At 36.7% G+C, this 17720-nt stretch overlaps 1 protein-coding gene across 5 annotated transcripts in view; it reads left to right on the top strand.

Moving 5' to 3' along the window:
- Positions 1-17720, top strand: part of GABRA4 (gamma-aminobutyric acid type A receptor subunit alpha4) — a 50900-nt gene that overhangs the window by 14652 nt on the left and 18528 nt on the right. For 4 of the 5 annotated variants that reach the window (XM_048072917.2, XM_048072918.2, XM_048072919.2 and 1 more), the window contains exons 5-9: positions 265-485; positions 588-670; positions 2426-2569; positions 3960-4112; positions 9192-9451. In XM_048072917.2, the coding sequence (XP_047928874.1) occupies positions 265-485; positions 588-670; positions 2426-2569; positions 3960-4112; positions 9192-9451 (861 nt within the window). The remainder of the gene's footprint in view (positions 1-264; positions 486-587; positions 671-2425; positions 2570-3959; positions 4113-9191; positions 9452-17720) is intronic. The other variant, XM_066995831.1, reaches the window with a different exon arrangement.

Genomic DNA, 17720 nt, shown 5'->3' with positions numbered 1-17720 from the left:
TCCTGCAATCTAATTAGATTAATTATTTCTTAATGATTAAATATGTGTAGCAATTTATTGATATTACTAATGTGGGAAATTAAGCTATTAAGAAGTACACAGCACTTTAATTGGTGGAAATGTTTGTGTAGTGGACTTAGCATTTTCTTTACAACTAATTTCTTTGCTCCTGAGCGATTTCTATTTGTTTATTTATTTATTTTAATTACAGGAAACACTTATATGTGCAAAATATGATCTTTGTTATTCTGCAATTTAATACAGGAGTATACAATGGATGTCTTCTTCCGTCAGACATGGGTAGACAAAAGATTAAAATATGATGGCCCTATTGAAATTTTAAGACTTAACAACTTGATGGTTTCGAAGGTGTGGACTCCTGACACTTTCTTCAGGAATGGGAAAAAGTCTGTTGCACATAATATGACAGCCCCAAATAAACTCTTCAGAATAATGAGAAATGGCACCATCCTGTACACAATGAGGTATCTAGCTTGTTTGTTCAGCTTTTTACAATTACTGTATGCAAAAGTTATGCTGCCTAGACAAAATGGCAACCAGAGACTATTTAATTTGTTCCATTATAGGCTTACAATAAGTGCAGAGTGTCCCATGAGATTAGTGGATTTTCCCATGGATGGTCATGCTTGTCCTCTCAAATTTGGGAGTTGTAAGTTGCAATTATGAAATTTTTTGTAACTACAGAATTTAAATAGTAGAAGTAGATTTTGATCAATTACTAAACTTTCTGAATATTAGTCTTGATACGCAATCCTTATGCAGACAAAACTCCTGTTAAGTTCCTTGAGAATTTTATTTAGGATCTGAAAAATTAAACCCAGACAGAGAATTGAAAAGCGGGCAGCGATTCAGCTATTACGTTAAATCCCCCTATTCTGGCTATACTGTTTCTTGAAATATGTAGTTTTTCTTGGTTCCTAGGGATGAATTGAACACTCAGTGAAGTGAGAAATTCTCTGGAGAAGACAAAGAGGGTGGGATCCATCTCAACTTACAGCAGTCAGGTAAAAGGTGCCTAGGGCAGCTGGTTATTTGGCTTTCTCTACAGTCAGTGATGTCAAGCTGACATCCTAAGATAGATTTGTATGTTAAGTGTGAAGATTTGATCTTAGTTGTGTTTGTCTTATCTCCTATCTCCTAGCCTATATGAGGGAGTCTGCATGGCAAGTTTATGCTAGCTAGCTTTTAGACAGGTGAGAGTAAGCAAGAGGAATCTTAGTGCAGGTGACTGTCCTTTTCTGCTTCAAAGTCTGAAGGGTATCCAAAAAATCTATACCTGACTTTTGCTAGAAGGAACGTTTTGGGACGTATTGCATGCAACAGAGGGAGGCAGTTATGATTCCCTGATTTTAATCCACAGCAGAGATTGTTGTGACCACCTGGGGACAGTTGACTTGCTCCATTATCTATCTTTTTACTCTTCTAAGTGTCCCTGGTCACTGCTGCTTTACGCTGGGATATAGTCAGTGGCTGGACATTAATCTGCTTTCCTTGACCCCTGAATTTTGAAGTTTGAAATGGCTGGAAGCTACTTAGAGTTGTTCCTTAGCATACATTGAGCTTATACGGCTGGGTAGTCAGTCAAGCAAAACAGAGATATTAAAGACACTGCTCTGATAAGGCTTTTCAGTTACGGTGAGACTGGAAACCTGGTCCTTCTAGAATTGGCTTTAGTATCAGATGTGTAGTAGGGGAACTTCAATACTAGGGACTTTTCCACCAGCATATTTCTTCAGTCAGCAGAAATTGTGCTTCACACTAATCTGGTGTCTTCTTCAGTGAAACTTTAAATAAGACATAGCAATTTCAAATGCAAGACTCGTTTAATTTAATTTTAACAGGAGTTTGGGCTGTGTAGGGATTGAATGCTAGCCCTAAGTTATGTCTTTTGTGTTAAATGTTAGAATGTTTCTTCGGGAGTGCTTGTTTCTGGGCTACTGTGAATCTTTTACTGACCTCTAGTTTCTGGCAAAAAAATACCCTTAAACTTCTGACTTTAGTTTAATCATATTTCCTTTAAAGAAATTTGCACCCTGTCTCCAAAATGTGTCCCCTTTATCATGCTCTTTTTTTAGATACCCATATATTTTAATAATAAATTTTTAGATAGAAATTTCTAAAATAACGTAAAGATAATCTTTACACGCTCAGTAAGGACTGATCCAGAAAGTGTAGTGTTCAGACTTCGCATTTGAATGTGAAGTTAATTTATCTGTGACACTTGACATATGACTTTAGCTCCAATTTTTTCTCATGGGAGGGTGTTTTTTTGGGGTAACTTCGTGGAGGTTATCTTCTAAAGCTGTTACTGTGAGTCTTGCTGTTCAATTTCAGTAGGTTTGGGTTGGGGTCCTGGTAAGGTGTGAGAAGTTTCCTATTTATGCAAACTGGTGCTGTGTTGTAGATGCATATCCAAAGAGTGAAATGATTTATACCTGGACAAAAGGACCTGAGAAGTCAGTGGAAGTTCCTGAGGAGTCTTCCAGTTTAGTTCAGTATGACCTGCTTGGGCATACGGTATCCACTGAAACCATTAAATCTATTACAGGTAGGAATCTCATCAGCAAGAGTTAATTTGAGGTGAAACTAACCCTGTAATACTGCCCTAGGCTTTTTTTCTTTCTTTCCTGTAAGATATTCTACTGAATGTCATAGGGTATATATTGAGGGCTGAGAACATAAATCTGAATTAGGTTTCTGTCCTTCAGATTTACATTTGCAGATTCATTACCGTAGATTGCGAAGGTCTTTCAGAAAACCAGAATGAGATCATTACTCCAAGGGACAAAATGAGTATTTAATCACTGCTTAAAATGCAGTTTGAAGAGTCAAGAGGATGCCTGGGTGAGGAAGTAATTTCTCAGCACTGTATCCACATTATGTGCAAAAGACTTCCTTTGTTTGGCGGTACAAACAGCTTGGGATAAAAGTAGAGCATACAGAATGGGTTATTAAAACCATAAAAACCCTCTAGTCAGATAAGGATAGGCACAAATGCATTAGTCACAATAGATACTTCTGCTGATTTATGCTGTAAGAAATAAGGCAAATGGCAACTACAGGCATCCTAAATGAGTGAAGTATCACTGATGAGCAGTTTGCTGATAAAGCAAGCATATTCCCAAAATATTTTTAAAAATTGGAATCATTTTCTAAACATCAGCAAGTTTGGGTGTTGTGAGATGGTCAAAATGAAACAAATAAAGCAAATATATGTGATGTATTGCTCTAAGGATGATTTTTGTAAGATAAAAGCATTTTGAAGTACATTAGAAATTGACCTGTTAGTGTATTTATTATTATGAGTTAATGACCCAATTTCCTTACTGTCCCCCAAACGCTTTTTCTGTAGTACTTCTATTTATATACTTTATTCAGTTTAAACTGAAACTATAACTATTTTGTTTAATATTAATAATGATACTTTATCTAAACTTAAGCCATTTTTAATTATTTTTGCATGTCTCTATCACAGTGATGCTGGTGTATAAATATAGTAAAAAGCTGAGATGCTTCCATATCATTTTATATGCATCATTGTTATAATTGTTTTGTTTAGCAGGTGGGTACCACAATGTTCTGGATACGGTGGTAGGTAGATAACTTGTGTCTCGAAACTCTTTTGCTCAGCAGATGCCAAAAAAAAATTTAAATCATATTTACACTATGCAAAGTGATCCAGTGTTAGTTGTGTATATGTAGTATTTTTGAAAGCAGCTTCAGAATAATACTGTAAGGACCTGCTGTTTCCAGGATTTTTTGGTTAAAACTTATCTTTGTTCTTGTCTTGTAAGGCAGATATCTTCCTATACATGTTAAGTGTTGTGATTAGCATCATCTTAACCAATCATCCTAGTTGATAGTCTGAAACAGTTATTCTGCAACACATAAATTTTATGTGCAGTCAGAAAAATATTTTCTTTCTTTTTTTTTTTTAGGTGAATATATTGTTATGACAGTTTACTTCCACCTCAGACGGAAAATGGGTTATTTTATGATTCAGACATATATCCCATGCATTATGACCGTCATCCTTTCTCAAGTTTCATTTTGGATAAATAAGGAATCTGTTCCAGCTAGAACTGTGTTTGGTAACTATTTCTGTTTTTCACTTTTTTAATGACTTTCTCTAGAATAGGACTTTCTAGTGCACAGGGTATACTGCCTATGTATTAGTGCAGAAGGAAGGGAATAAGGTAAATTCAGAAGAATTTTTGTTATCAGTGTATGAAGACAGTAGTATGTGAAACCTTGGAATGGGAAAAGAAGCTTGGAATATTCAGAAGGATAGTGTGTGTGTACATTGGTGGGGATTCTAGCTTCATGGGGGAGCAAGCTGCGAAGACCTGGCCCAGGCTAATCTAGTCAAGACCTTGCTCTGCATCCAGAGCAGTTCTGTCTGTGAACAGTAGTGTAGTCACTTGAACTCATGCCTTCTAAAATCCTTTTAAAAGAATTTGATTGGTAATGTGTGAAATGTGCAGATGTCTAACCAAATATCTGTGTCATCAGTGGAAGCTTGCTATGAGCAAGGCTTAGATCCTGTTACTGTAATTTCACGTTTAGTGATCTTCTCTCCTGTCTGCCATTGCCATTATGGAAATGAATTCAAAAGGAAAAAATATTGCAAGATATTAAAATTGAACTCATCAAAATAGAGTTTGAATGTGATGCTGCAGTGAACATTGAAAATAAAAAAATGAAAAAGCTTCTATGGAAGACAAAGCATAAGAAATTGAATGGAAGTATGATTCCTAAAAAAAAAGAGTAGGATAAAAACATTTTAAAAGCAGTCTTCATAGAGCAGTGTCTTGATTTTATAATATACCATAGCTGAAAGCAGGACTGATCAGGAAAAGAATGTTCTACAAAAAGCCTTGCTATAGATAGATAGGCAAGAGTGATAAGAATTAATGTTTCTACATGCTGGCTCATTCAAACATGTAAGTAGAGTCTGAACACTGGTATCACAAATTAGACAAGATTAATGATTAGTTATAGGAAAACAAGCTGTGAAGCTAGTAAGATCTCTAGTAGCTCTCAACTTGAGCATTATATTAGGCAAACATATTGCTTCAAATGTCTTTGCAGTAATGTTGAACAGTAGTGCTTTTTGATGGGAGTAGTGCCACGAACTGGTAAGGTAGAATCTGTATTTATAGACAAAATGTGACAATTGAAAATGTAGAAATCATACAGCAATATGTAATATATGTCATTGTATCCATATATAAAGCTGAGAACAAATAATAATAAAGTTTGGACATCTACTAAGTTACACTTAAGTCTCTAATATGGCTTTGAAAGCAAGTGGCTTAAAGTATGGGTATTTTTTGAGTTTTCAGACAAATGCCAGAAGGGACCCTGTTTTGTAAAGGTATTCTTAAGAGAAGATAAAAATGTTGTAGGCAAGAGATAAGAATGAAGCCAGAATGTCTGCTATGGTACTGACTTTCTAGAGGAACTGTCAGAAGAGGCTAACCAAAAGGTCTTTCCTGCATGTTTAGAGAGAACTTGACAAAGTTAACAGAGGAAGGACAGACAAGGAACAATCTAGGGAGTTTCTGCCTGTCAAGATGTCTGTTACTATGGAAAAGATGCACTGTGATGAACATAATGCACTATGGATGCTTTTCATGTGGAACAAAGATGTAATGATTTGTTTTTGCAATATATTCTGAATGTTTAACAGGTTAACCATGAGTGGCTGGGAGAGAGGATCCAGAAAACATCTATCTTTTTTTAAAGCTCCCCCTCAAAAGTAGCTGTAATACACCACTTGAATAGGAGACAGGGATGCTTAGTCTCTTGCTTACAAATCAGGTGTATTATACCTGAATGGTTTGTCTTAGAGGTAAACTGTTATTTCTGAGTACCCTTGTAAGAGGGTAGCTCACTGGGAGCTGTCTTCCAGCACACTTTTTCTCAGATAGTGTGTGACCTCTTGCTGTCATATGTGCATTTCAAAAAACAAAATGGAGATGTTCTGATGTATGAGGAGAACTTACCTGGACATGGGATTGGACTTGCAAGTAAATTCTAGTCACGTATCTGTGTGTTCAGTCATTTGACTGGGCAAACTACCACCATCTGACACACATTTATTCCAGTTTCAGTGTGTGAATGCTGAGTGGTGTGATAAGGTAGGCAAGGAGCTGTAGCATATGTCCTTCAGTTTCCTTTGTGAGAGACTGGGTAGCAGTGTTGCAAGTGAACCAGAGCAGGCACGGCTGAGTTGGGAGAACTGTCATGATGCCCAGTTCATCTGTACTAGCCAGAATCAGTAATGCAGGAGCAAAAGTGATGGCTGTGAGACCCATATTCAGTAAGGATGCTATATTTTCTCCATCACCATTTAGACATTATAAACTGTTTACTTCGTTCTCCCTGCCAGACTTACAAGCTCTTTCAGCTAAGGCTTTTGTTAAAAGTTTTCATTAAAACATGGTAGTTTAGGTACTACTATGTAACCAGTATGGTTGTGTACTGGTTATGTAACCCATACTGGTTGCTACCCGTTTTCTGAAAAATCACATCAGTTGTGACACCAACACAACATCATCGTAGAGACATCTCAGTATGTTTTGAACTTTAATGAATATTAGCTATCTCAGGAAGCTAAAATTTGCCCCTTCAGTTGTGGATCCAATTTACTAACAGATTTACTTTTCCTATGAACCAGAGAACCCTGTGAGAACATTACATTGCTTTATTGCATATTAGCCAGACCTGTTTATGCATATGGAGTTACACATGGAGTAGTGATTTGCACTTTTTATAACGACTTCATGCTCTGGTATCAGAATTCTTAATTGTAATAGTAAAATAAATCTTAATAAGGTACACAGATTGTTATTTCTGCAGTCAAAGATTTAGACCCCTAAATCTGATGTTTGTGGAGGATTAGTATTTCTTAGAGGAAAGACAGAGGTAATTTTTTTTCTCAAACAGATTTTTAAAATTATTTTTTATATTTAAATACTCTTAATATATTTATATATGACAGTGCATTTCTAATCAGAAGCTTGCAAGTATTTTGCTCTGGATAACTACAGTTCATGTGTATGTATAATATTTTTTACCAGAACATAATTTGCCACCCTATAAATAACTATGGCATGTGTCCAAGGGCAGTTGCAGAGACAACTGCAAGTCTTTCATCAGAATGGTTTCATAGGGGGAAAACTGATAAAGACTGAGGCAGTAAACTGTGTAACACTATCATGGCCTGCCCTCTCCTCCTTACATTTGGTGAATCATTGGCTACTCAGTTCACTTCATCCTATTCTTATATCTGTTAAGTAAATGTCTTTTTAAAAAGACAGTTCAGACAATCTTTAGCTCAAAGAGAACAAAAGTAGAATTGGGAAGGATTGGGTAAGCATGGATGTGCCTCTTCCAGGATAAAATAACTTTCCATAATTTTTTTCTCAGCATTAAACATTTTCAGTGGTGTGTTTTCAACACCTTCCCACTGAAGGTGGTTTAGTGAGCTTGCATCTGTGTTTTTTATCCTGCTGAGTTTGCTCTGAGATATTCTTTGTGCATTTATGAACTAACTGCTGCTCTTTTCTTGTCTTTTTTTTTTTTTTAATAGGAGAGACTGTTTTAATTGTGTCCTGTTCTCTGTGTGGCATTGTCTAGATGAAGCTTTTTCATATTAGGTTCCCCAGGTGGGATATGGCCATTTAGGGAAGAGGGTGTGTGAAGATCCTGTTGGAAAACAGGCTTTTAATTGTTTTGAATTTTTCTCAGTATATGCATTTCCTCTTGAATTAAAATGGGTACAAGTGTTCTTTTCATAAGAGTAAAGAAGTATACATTTGCATTCAGTCTTCCTTGTGGTTATCATGGTAGGACTTGAGTAGTGTTCGCTCTTTACATGGTATTTTATATTTGAAAGATACAGGATTCTTGATGTTTTAACTATTCTTGGAATATTTTAGATGAAAGAAAAAAGCTCATTTATTGGTTGTATACAGCTGGTATTTGCACTTGAAGTATTATCATGAAGTGGTCATATTTGAGCTCAGTGTTCATGCATGTACACTTTAATTGAAGTTATTCTTTCAGAAGATGAAATCCTAATTAAATTTCATCGGTTGAGTAGTAGCAGAAGGGTTTAAAAGATAAGGTGATGGCTTGCTAATTAACAGTGTTGTTCACAGAATATTATAGTTTTCCTTAGCACCAAAATAATTTGCCATGATTTAATGGCATGTGGATTGCAAGTGGGATCAGAGGACCAGACACAGGGTAATAGTTAGCTTTCTAAAACCGTTACAGGAAAAATGTTTTTGTTGCAATCTGAGGAGCACAGTGTTCCTCTATTAAACAACTTAAATTATGTTCAAATATTTGGAAAATAAATTGTTGATGGAAATTCTAAACAACTTAACATTAAAAAAAAAAAAAAGACATTAAGGCTTCCACATTTTCTGCTTGTAAACTGTAGATGTTCTACTGAAGTCACAAAGTCATGGCTTCCCATGCTGGTTAACTGCTGTGTGTGTATAATTACTACTCGTACGTACGTGGTAGTTGCTGTGACTTACATCTAATGCAGTACTCAGAAGCAGCAGAGAAAGATTTAGCCCTGTTTTCTTAATCCAGCTGAGAAATGAGTTGTCTTTACTCCACTTGTCAATTATTTCTTCTCTGTGTTACACAGCAGTCCATTTTTATGGAAGGTGAATGTCCGAGTGCAGGACCTTGGAGTTTCTTAAAACTGTTTTATTAAGCAAATACGGGGAGCACTGTCTGACAGCAACATCTGTATCTTGCTTATGGCAGTAGAATTACAGAGTGCATCATTTTGCAGTGCTGAGAAAACATGGATGGGTTACCTTATACCATGTTTCCTGTATTGATTTAAATGTGAAAATCTCTAGTATTATTTTTAATTATAGTACTATATTTTTTAACTGAACACAGAGATTTATCTTCTTCCATTTACTGTTGAGATCATGAGTGGAACACTGCAAAGTGACTTCTGTTATAATATCTTACAATGTAACTACATTTTTGTTCATGATAATGGGTTTTGCAGATGCAAAGTAATTTAAATGACTCCTAAGTGCTTTCAAATTCTTTGTTTGAAGCTGTTTGCCTGTTTTTATTCTCTCTGGTTTTCTTGGATTCAACAGTGCTTTTGTTCTGTTTCTTTGAAGGAATAACCACAGTGTTGACAATGACGACACTGAGCATCAGTGCAAGACACTCACTGCCAAAAGTATCCTATGCTACTGCCATGGACTGGTTCATAGCGGTCTGCTTTGCCTTTGTGTTCTCTGCTCTTATTGAGTTTGCTGCTGTCAACTATTTTACTAATATTCAAATGGAAAGAGCCAAAAGGAAGACAGTAAAATCCCTCCTTGAATTTCCAGTTGCTCCTATACAAAGAGAAAAAAGTACAGAAGAGACAGTCACGGTATGTTTTCAATTTATAAAATTATTTTCCATCTTTCTTTTTGCTAGTGTTTCTCAGCAAAATCAGGCCTTTAACTTCCTCCCAGGTTCCCTCTGAGCACCCTCCCAACACTAGTAGAGGAGACAGCGAACAAAGTTCTTGACGTGTCCCAGCAGGTCTTCTCCATCTGGGCCCATCCCAACAGAATTGGATCTCCTGCTCAGGACTGTAAAACAACAGATTCTATTTCAGATTCCCTCAGGGACAGCTACCCTGGAGGTGTGCAGCTCCCTCTACAGAGCAGTTATAAAAAAGTATTTTCCTCATTCTTGAGTCTGGATTCAGTGTGGTGTATAAGTGTCTGGCAGTTTCTCGCCCTGCATGCAGTATAAGTCACCATCGTGGAAGACTAGTGCTCCACCATATTCAATGTCAAAATCTTGTTAAGCTTTATTTAATTTTTACTTTCACTATTGGAGATTGGATTAACTTGGAGGAGAGGAAGAGGTTGTATCTGTCCATATCTGCCATTTCTTCTATATTTAGTTGTGTTTTGATGAGGGTCAAAGGGGACGGGTATCTTTAGGAAACTTTCTTTCCCTTTGTGTATTGATTTTGCTTGGATGGATGATACAGACCAAGATATTACAGGTTATCTGGACAGCACATTCCCTTCTGTGGATAATGCCTCTACAGAATTAAAATATGCTAAAACATTGCAGTTGTACCTCAGAGAATTTCCCTCACCATCAATGTTATTCTCTCATTGCATATGGAGTTTTTGTTCTTAATCAGTTACAATTTCAGGATTTTTTGAAGAATGCTGGATGAAGCTTTTGTGTCCAACATAGATGCTATTTTTATGTAACTTATGTATCTGTGCATAGGAGCTCAGCTAACTGAAAAGGCTTTGGGGCTCTGTTTAGCAGAATGCTTTTCAGCTATCTTAGTTTGTTGGATTGTGTGACTTGTGTGGTAGTGTTGTGGTTTAACCCGGCTGGCAGCTAAACACCACACAGCCGTTTGCTCACCCTCCCCCCTCCCTCTCTGGGATGGGGGAGAGAAACGGGAAAGTGAAGCCTGTGAGTTGAGATAAAGACAGTTTATTAAGACAGGAAAATAATAATAACAATAATAATAATAATAGTGATAATGGTAATAGTATTAACAATAATAATGTGTAAGAAACAAGTGATGCACAATGCAATTGCTCACCACCCGCTGACCGATGCCCAGCCTATTCCCGAGCAGCCAGCCCCCCCCCACCCCGGCCAGCCACCCCTATATATTGTTTAGCATGACGTCAGATGGTATGGAATACCCCTTTGGCCAGTTTGGGTCAGCTGTCCTGGGTCTGTCCCCTCCCAGCTCCTGCTGCACCCCCAGCCTGCTCGCTGGCAGGACAGAGCAAGAAGCCGAAAAGTCCTTGGCCTGGTGTAAACACTGCTCTGCAACAATTAAAACATCAGCATGTTATCAGCGCTCTTCTCATCCTAATCCAAAACATAGCACCCTACCAGCTACTATGAGCTACTTAACTCTGTCCTAACTGGAACCAGGACAGGTAGTTATCTTAGTGTGCCGACCAGTTAATAAGGGCCTGATCTTGCTTCCAGCTGAGCTCATGAGTAATTCTCCATTCCTCCCTTTGCTGGTTTCTCTGTCCTCACTAGCTGCTGCGTTCCTCCTCCTGTTCATTAGACACCTGGCTAACAAAGTCATTACAGCACTTGTACTGGCCACATGGTAGGCCAATAATTCTCAGTCATGGCTAGCTCTCTTGACAACACCGGGAAGTAAGACGCTGACAGCAACATCGTAATTTACTCTTCCTGTCAGGCTGACTTTGTAATTTCCTTTGACTGAGCCATGATTTAAGAGCAACTGTTTTAGACTGACTCTTGGTAATTTTGTCTTCTGTCTCTTTTCACATCTCATTTGTCTCCTTCCTTATTCGTTTGCTCTTTTTGCCTTCCCACCCAATCCATTTGATATCACTCCTCAGCTGCTGTCCACCCACTTCCATTTTTCTTCCTCTTCTTTGCTCTCCTACCATACATCATTATTGTTTTCAATCTTCTGGCTGTGTTGTTCTGCTAGCTCCCAATTCTACTTAAAAGGATGGATATGCTCCTGAAGAGTTTATTACACGTCACTCTGTTCACTGCTAGTAAGAGTCAGGAACAAGAAAAAGTATGCTTATAGTAGCGTGTGGTTCTCTTTGTACGTAGAGGTATTAGTGCCATTAATTTATCTAGCTAATCTTCCTGATGGTAGAGCATGCAGTTTAATATAGCATCTCGAGCACTCTGGGAGTGGTAATAAATATTGCTTTTGGAGACAGTCAAGTTTTACTTGAGTCTGTAGGAAAATAAGTTGCATAATAGTTTAATACTAGTTTAGTTTAATACTAATTAATAATAGTTTAATACTAGAGAAATAGTAGTTTTCTCAGGTAGTAATGATGGAGGTTTAAAATACTGGTTTTGATTCATGTTCAGAATTGCTGCGTGTCCGTCTTGTATTGTACTTCAACATTTACACAAATGTTTTGGAGAAACTATTTTAAAACAAACATACAAGACTTCACAACAGCAAAGACAACAGACCACATGCAGATTCACCCAACTTTAAAACTAGGTAAACTGAGATGTGAACAGTTCTATTCTGTTGTTAAATTATTATCTCTGAGATAGGTGTAGTAATCTGCTTACAGGTTTGGGGATTTTAAAAGCACTCGTGGAAGCAATCTATTGTTTTGGAGGGTTATGCATTAATGTTGTGAGTATGTGTGACAGTGATAATGATGATAGTGTCTGGAACTGTTATTTTTATGGTGCTTTCTCTAGTCATGTCTATGTTAAGACTTGAGTCTTTGCTCTTCCAGGAGTGGGATAGAGGGTGAGCCCACAGATAGGTTAAAAGGGCTTAGCTATCATGCGGTCCCTTCAATGACTAGAGGAGAATTTCTGTTCTTGTGTCCTGCTTCACAGAAGAGGTCACTAGAAGCAAATGTGACTTTTACTTCAACCTGACATGTAACACAGTGCTACTCCTTAAAATTTTTAGTTCTAGGTCTAAAAGGATAATCTCAAATCTTCTTATGTCATCTTATAAATCTGATTTTTCTCTATGTATACTGTCTAATCAGCACTGTATTACCAGAGATCACACAGTCCCAGGTTCACTGCAAATCTGTGGTACGTAAAGAATGCAGGACAATAGCCTGCAGCATATAACCTCTAAGCATTATTTCTTAACATAAATGCCACACATTTATCTCCATAGCTAACTGGTAGGTTTTGATTTTTTGACCCAGTTAATATATATATTTTTTTAAGCTCGTTCTACGTTGCCACTAATCTTCTAGAAATTCTGTTGTTAGCAGCACAGTTACCAGAGCTCAAGCAAAGGTTGTATTTCAAACTTTTTTTTTTTTTTTAAATGGACTTTGCCTGATCTGGTAGATTTGCCACTCTCACAAAACTAAGCTTTGCGGAATTAGTCTCTTGTGTAATTGTATGACTTCTTTGAGCCACACAGTGGATATGACTGATCAATTTATCAGTTGCACTAAGCATTAAAAGAATCTTGAAGGCTAGTTAAGTAATCTGAACAGTGTTTAAATCCAACCAAAATTCCTTGTGTGAAGCTAATTTACTGGGTTGGTGTAGGTAGGAGGGAGCAGACAGCTTTTGTAGTGCCTGCAGGTGAAGTGTGTGCTCCTCTATCACTTCATATTATTTTAGCCATGCTGTTGTACTCATTTTTTATCTATTCCCTCTATTTTAACTCTTTCTTTCTTCTTGTAGAATATATCTTTCTGATAGAAACTAATGTATTTCCATAAGGAGGAATGTATATCTGCAGTTGTCATCACATGAGTAGGACCCAAGCTTATTTGATATCTGCCTTGAGTTCACAAGGGACTTGGACAGTCTCCTTCATCCCTTTTGTCAGCCCCAGTGAGATAGTGCTGAAGTCTGTCTAAGCTAAGAAAGATGACTTACACCATGGTCTCCTGTGATTTCCTGGTCTTGGGACCAAGTTAAATTGCTTTCAGGTTGGAAGGAATGAACCTGTCCCGAACCATTCTGAATTCTTTTCTTTAGTAAAAGCAAAAGTGTTGTTGCAAGTCAGTATGTGATGGAAATGAATGATTTATAGGTTGTTATTGGACTCCTGGATCTATTTTTATGCTTCTGCACTATTTCCTTTTCACTGTATTCTTATGAAGTTTATTTTTAAAGACCTATCCAATTTTGGAGATGAAGAATGATACTGAAAAATATTCTTCAAAAACAGGCTTCTAAACACTGTTAGCATGAGCTTCAACCTCAGCTGTTTGTTACAAGAGTGGGAAACTTGAAAAAACAGGTCAGACTCAAACAAACCTTTTGAATGGAATAATTTCTTCAAGCTTGATAACAAGTAGATTGTAATTCCTGAACTTTCTTCCCATTTTCTGAAGCTGGTTAAGTGTCACACTGTCTTGAGTTAGCCATTTAGCATTTAATGGAGAAACTCAGGGGTTAAGCTCTTCAGTGCTGCATAGATGCACACTCCTGTCCTAACTGGTGTTAGGACTGGTGTGATGTGTACCTGATAAGTTTACAAGCAACACTGTCATGTTCCTGGTTACTGTGGGGCTAATAGAATAATAGCTTCCCCTCTCCCAGCAAATAGAGAAGTGCAGCTAAACCCATTTTTCACATATGCAGAGGGAGTTATCTGAGGAACAGCCACATCTAAATGGGGTACTTGGACCACAAAGGGATGCTCTGTTTAATGACCACCTCATGAGGATGCATGACTTAAATAGTGTTGGAGATGGAACAGCATTTCAGTAGATAATATAATAAATGTGTTTTTTTTTTTTTTTTTTTTTTTAATGATTCATTACTTCTTCACTGCCTAAGGTGTTATGGATTATTTGTAAGGTGGTGGCATTTAAATCACAGATCCTAATAAAGGACTTCAGGCTCAAGAGCTGTTTGGAGTTTATGCAAATGGAAGGACAGAACCTTAAGAAGGGGTACCACTATGCTGTGTGAATAATTTCTTTGACGTGTCAACAATTTTCTGTTGCTTTAGTTCCATTAGTCAACACTTTTGCTGTCAATGATTTAGAGTCATAATGTACACATACTCAAACCTATTTGAAAGATAGGAGAGTGGCTACCTGGAGTAATGCTGCAGTGATTTAGTGGGAGCTTTGGGTCTATTCTACCTTCAGGTATCCAAACAAAGTGGTCTTTAAAGTATTTTGCTACCTGTAATGCTCAGGTACGAAAGTTTTTTTTTTTTAATTTGCTTTTTTTTTTTTTTAAATTTTGTTTGTTAGACTTGGTAGTCCTATCCAGGAACTGGAACTACTGACAACATATAAAGCTAATGCCCAGATAACACAATGATTGGGGCATAAATTTGAGGTCAACAATTATAAATGTTTTTCTTAATATTTTACATGGTATATCTTTCTAAACAGCATAAATTAAAGTGTTACATTAAAAGCTCAGATCTCTTTCCAAGAACCTGATACTGCTCTACCTTTGATGCATTTCAGTTGTGGAATAAATTGATAGTGCAAGTAAGAACATTTCTCTTAGCTAAGCGAGCAGAGTAATTACTAAAACTACACAATGTAGTGTTAGGTTTGGGGCTAGATTCTGATCCAACTTAAATGCAATGTAAGCTCCATTGAATTCCAGAATTCAGTTATAACAAAGGTAAAAAATAGCTGGGTGTTGATAAAAATAACAGAACTGCTGGAATTCAAAGTTGCGGAATGAGGTTTTCTTGTTGAAAGTGGATTTTTTTATTTTATTTTTTTTTACTGATGTGCACAAAAGGCAGGATTGTAGTTGATTTATAACTAAACAAGAAATCCTGCTGGAGTGCTACCTCTTCCAAACCTTACTTGGAAATATGGTAATTGCTCACTCTTCAATTTTCTCTAAGTATTATAATGAACTACCACAATTGTAGGCAAGGGAATATGAGGGATATGTTCTGCTGTTATTTGTCTGATGCTCAAAGACTTGACGGTGTTTACTGTAGTTATTGGGAAGACTTAGTTTGGATAAGGCTTTTATTTTGGAAACTAAAGCATAGCTCAGTAATGTCAATCTCTTTTTATTCTAGAAAATACTAAAACCTACTGTTTTAATTAAAAAAACAAACAAACAAAAAACATAAGTGCCTTTCTCTGTCATTGTGCTGGTCCCCTGACAAGAGAGACTCCTTAAGGTTTCATCATTTGAATAAACAATACAAGTTTCCATTTAATAATAAAAATTAGTTTTGTGCTAATATCAGTTCTAGGCAGTAAGAAAAGTCTTGTATTGACCTAATTCCAACTTCCTTAATTTTTTTCTTCTTTTATTTCGTATAAATAAACATAAGTACTTGGAAAAAAAAAAAAAAAAAAGGTGGTAGTATTTCAGAAACACCAAGTCAGAATAGACCTTTGTGGTGTCAGGGGGAGGGTTTTCAGTTTGTTCAGCATTATACAAAATCTCAGGGTGTTTATAGGTTTCCCCATGATGACTGGTATGAAATGATGCCTGTGAACTCAAGCCTCTTCGTATTTTCTGCTTAAAATGTTTTCTGTGTGTATATTTAAATTTCAGTTTTGTTTGTCCGCCACAAAGAATTTTCAATACTGGTGAGCCCAATGACACCAAATTGCAGTTGAGTTTCACTGCTGTGTGTGAGATTTCTAGCTGGCTTTATTTTTAGTCTGGGAAAATTGGAGTCAGAAGAAATAAACATTGAAAAGCTTCGGAAAGTTCATGAGGACTGTTCAAAGCATTTTCAGCAAACTACTGAAGCAAATTTAAGTACGGTTTTAAGGTCACCAAAAATTGAAAGATATAGAAAATAATGTTCTTTGGTTCCTAATCACCCATTCTTCCTCCTTTTGTAGATGTTTTACAGAGCACCTCCACAGCTGGTTAGCACATGACCTATCCTAGTAGATTTGTAGCTCTGTTTAAAGTTCTTTCCAGAAAACAGAGCCCTGTAGCTCTGTTTTCAGTTCTTTCATTTATGTCATGATATAAACAAATTCTTTAAGACAATATATGTGTGTGTGCTTTTAACTTTTAATGGCTATTAACTACTGTACAGGTGGATGTGTTTATTTGGCATGGGCGTATTTGGCATCAATTTTTTTGAAAAAAAAAAAAAAAGCTCCATGTAGTTTTCTTATTTATGTCTCTCTAGCTTTGAATTTGCTTTTCTTCCACATCCCGCACCTGTAGGCATGTGCAACTATGCGATGTAGGATAGAATGCTCTTCTTACCTCTCCTCCTCTTGCATGATTCAGATCATAAAGTCAGCAGCACAGATAGTGGACTGGCTGTTGTAGCTTACCTCCCCTCGCTTTTTCTCCCTGAGCAATCTGTGTTGCTCTTTGCACTGCTAAAGCTATAAACTGGAATTCATTGTGTTTTGTGGCAGGTGGAGCTTTTACTTGATCATATTCCAGGGCTCCGTAAGGCAAAACAAAATCTCTAGTACTATTCCAGTAAAATTTTGATTGACTGGCTCTGCAACATAATAGTAAAACATGGTAGATTTCTCCTCCAAGTTGTGCATTTGCTAGCAGCATGGCAATATGGTGACTCAGTGGGAATTGGGACAAGCAGCATTATTTACACTGATGACAACATGCTACTTCCCTGGTAAATGTCAAATGGTGTGAATTTGGCAGGCTATGTAATGTCCTCCCAAAAGAACAGACTGTTTTCTTAGGAAGGAATGGAAAGGATAGAAAACACTGTAGTAGAGTTTAATAGGAAAATATTACTTAATTACCACACAAACAATATTCATATTGCAGATAAACAGTATGTAATGCCAGACTCTTGGTTGCTTTAAGCCTTCCAATTTTTTTTTTTTGTGTGAGTTTTTCTATGAATTAACGGAGATCCCTCAGTTTTGGAAACCTGTGCTTTTGTATAGCAGATTACTGATCTTCCAATATATTAATTTACCTGTGTCATATTGAAGGCTTAATAATGCTGTCACAAAAGATTCTAATCTTAGTCTTGCAAGATCAATATTGAGGCATAAAGATGTTTGTTTACTGTTCACTTTTCATTCCATTATAGTAATACCTCTTCATTTTATGCTTGATTATTCTAATAAATAATTCTCTTCTGTGTGACTTTAAAACTGCTCTGATCATGGTACCCTATTAATCTATTTATTTTTTTTAATCTGAGGACATTAAGTGCCTAAAATGGTGATTAGGCACCTAAAAGGCTTAATTACTAAATTTCC

Source organism: Anser cygnoides, chromosome 4 (genome assembly GCF_040182565.1).
Source record: "Anser cygnoides isolate HZ-2024a breed goose chromosome 4, Taihu_goose_T2T_genome, whole genome shotgun sequence".
NCBI lineage: Eukaryota > Metazoa > Chordata > Aves > Anseriformes > Anatidae > Anser > Anser cygnoides.
Note: the sequence above shows the minus strand (reverse complement) of the source record. Positions and strands in the feature narration are given on the sequence as shown.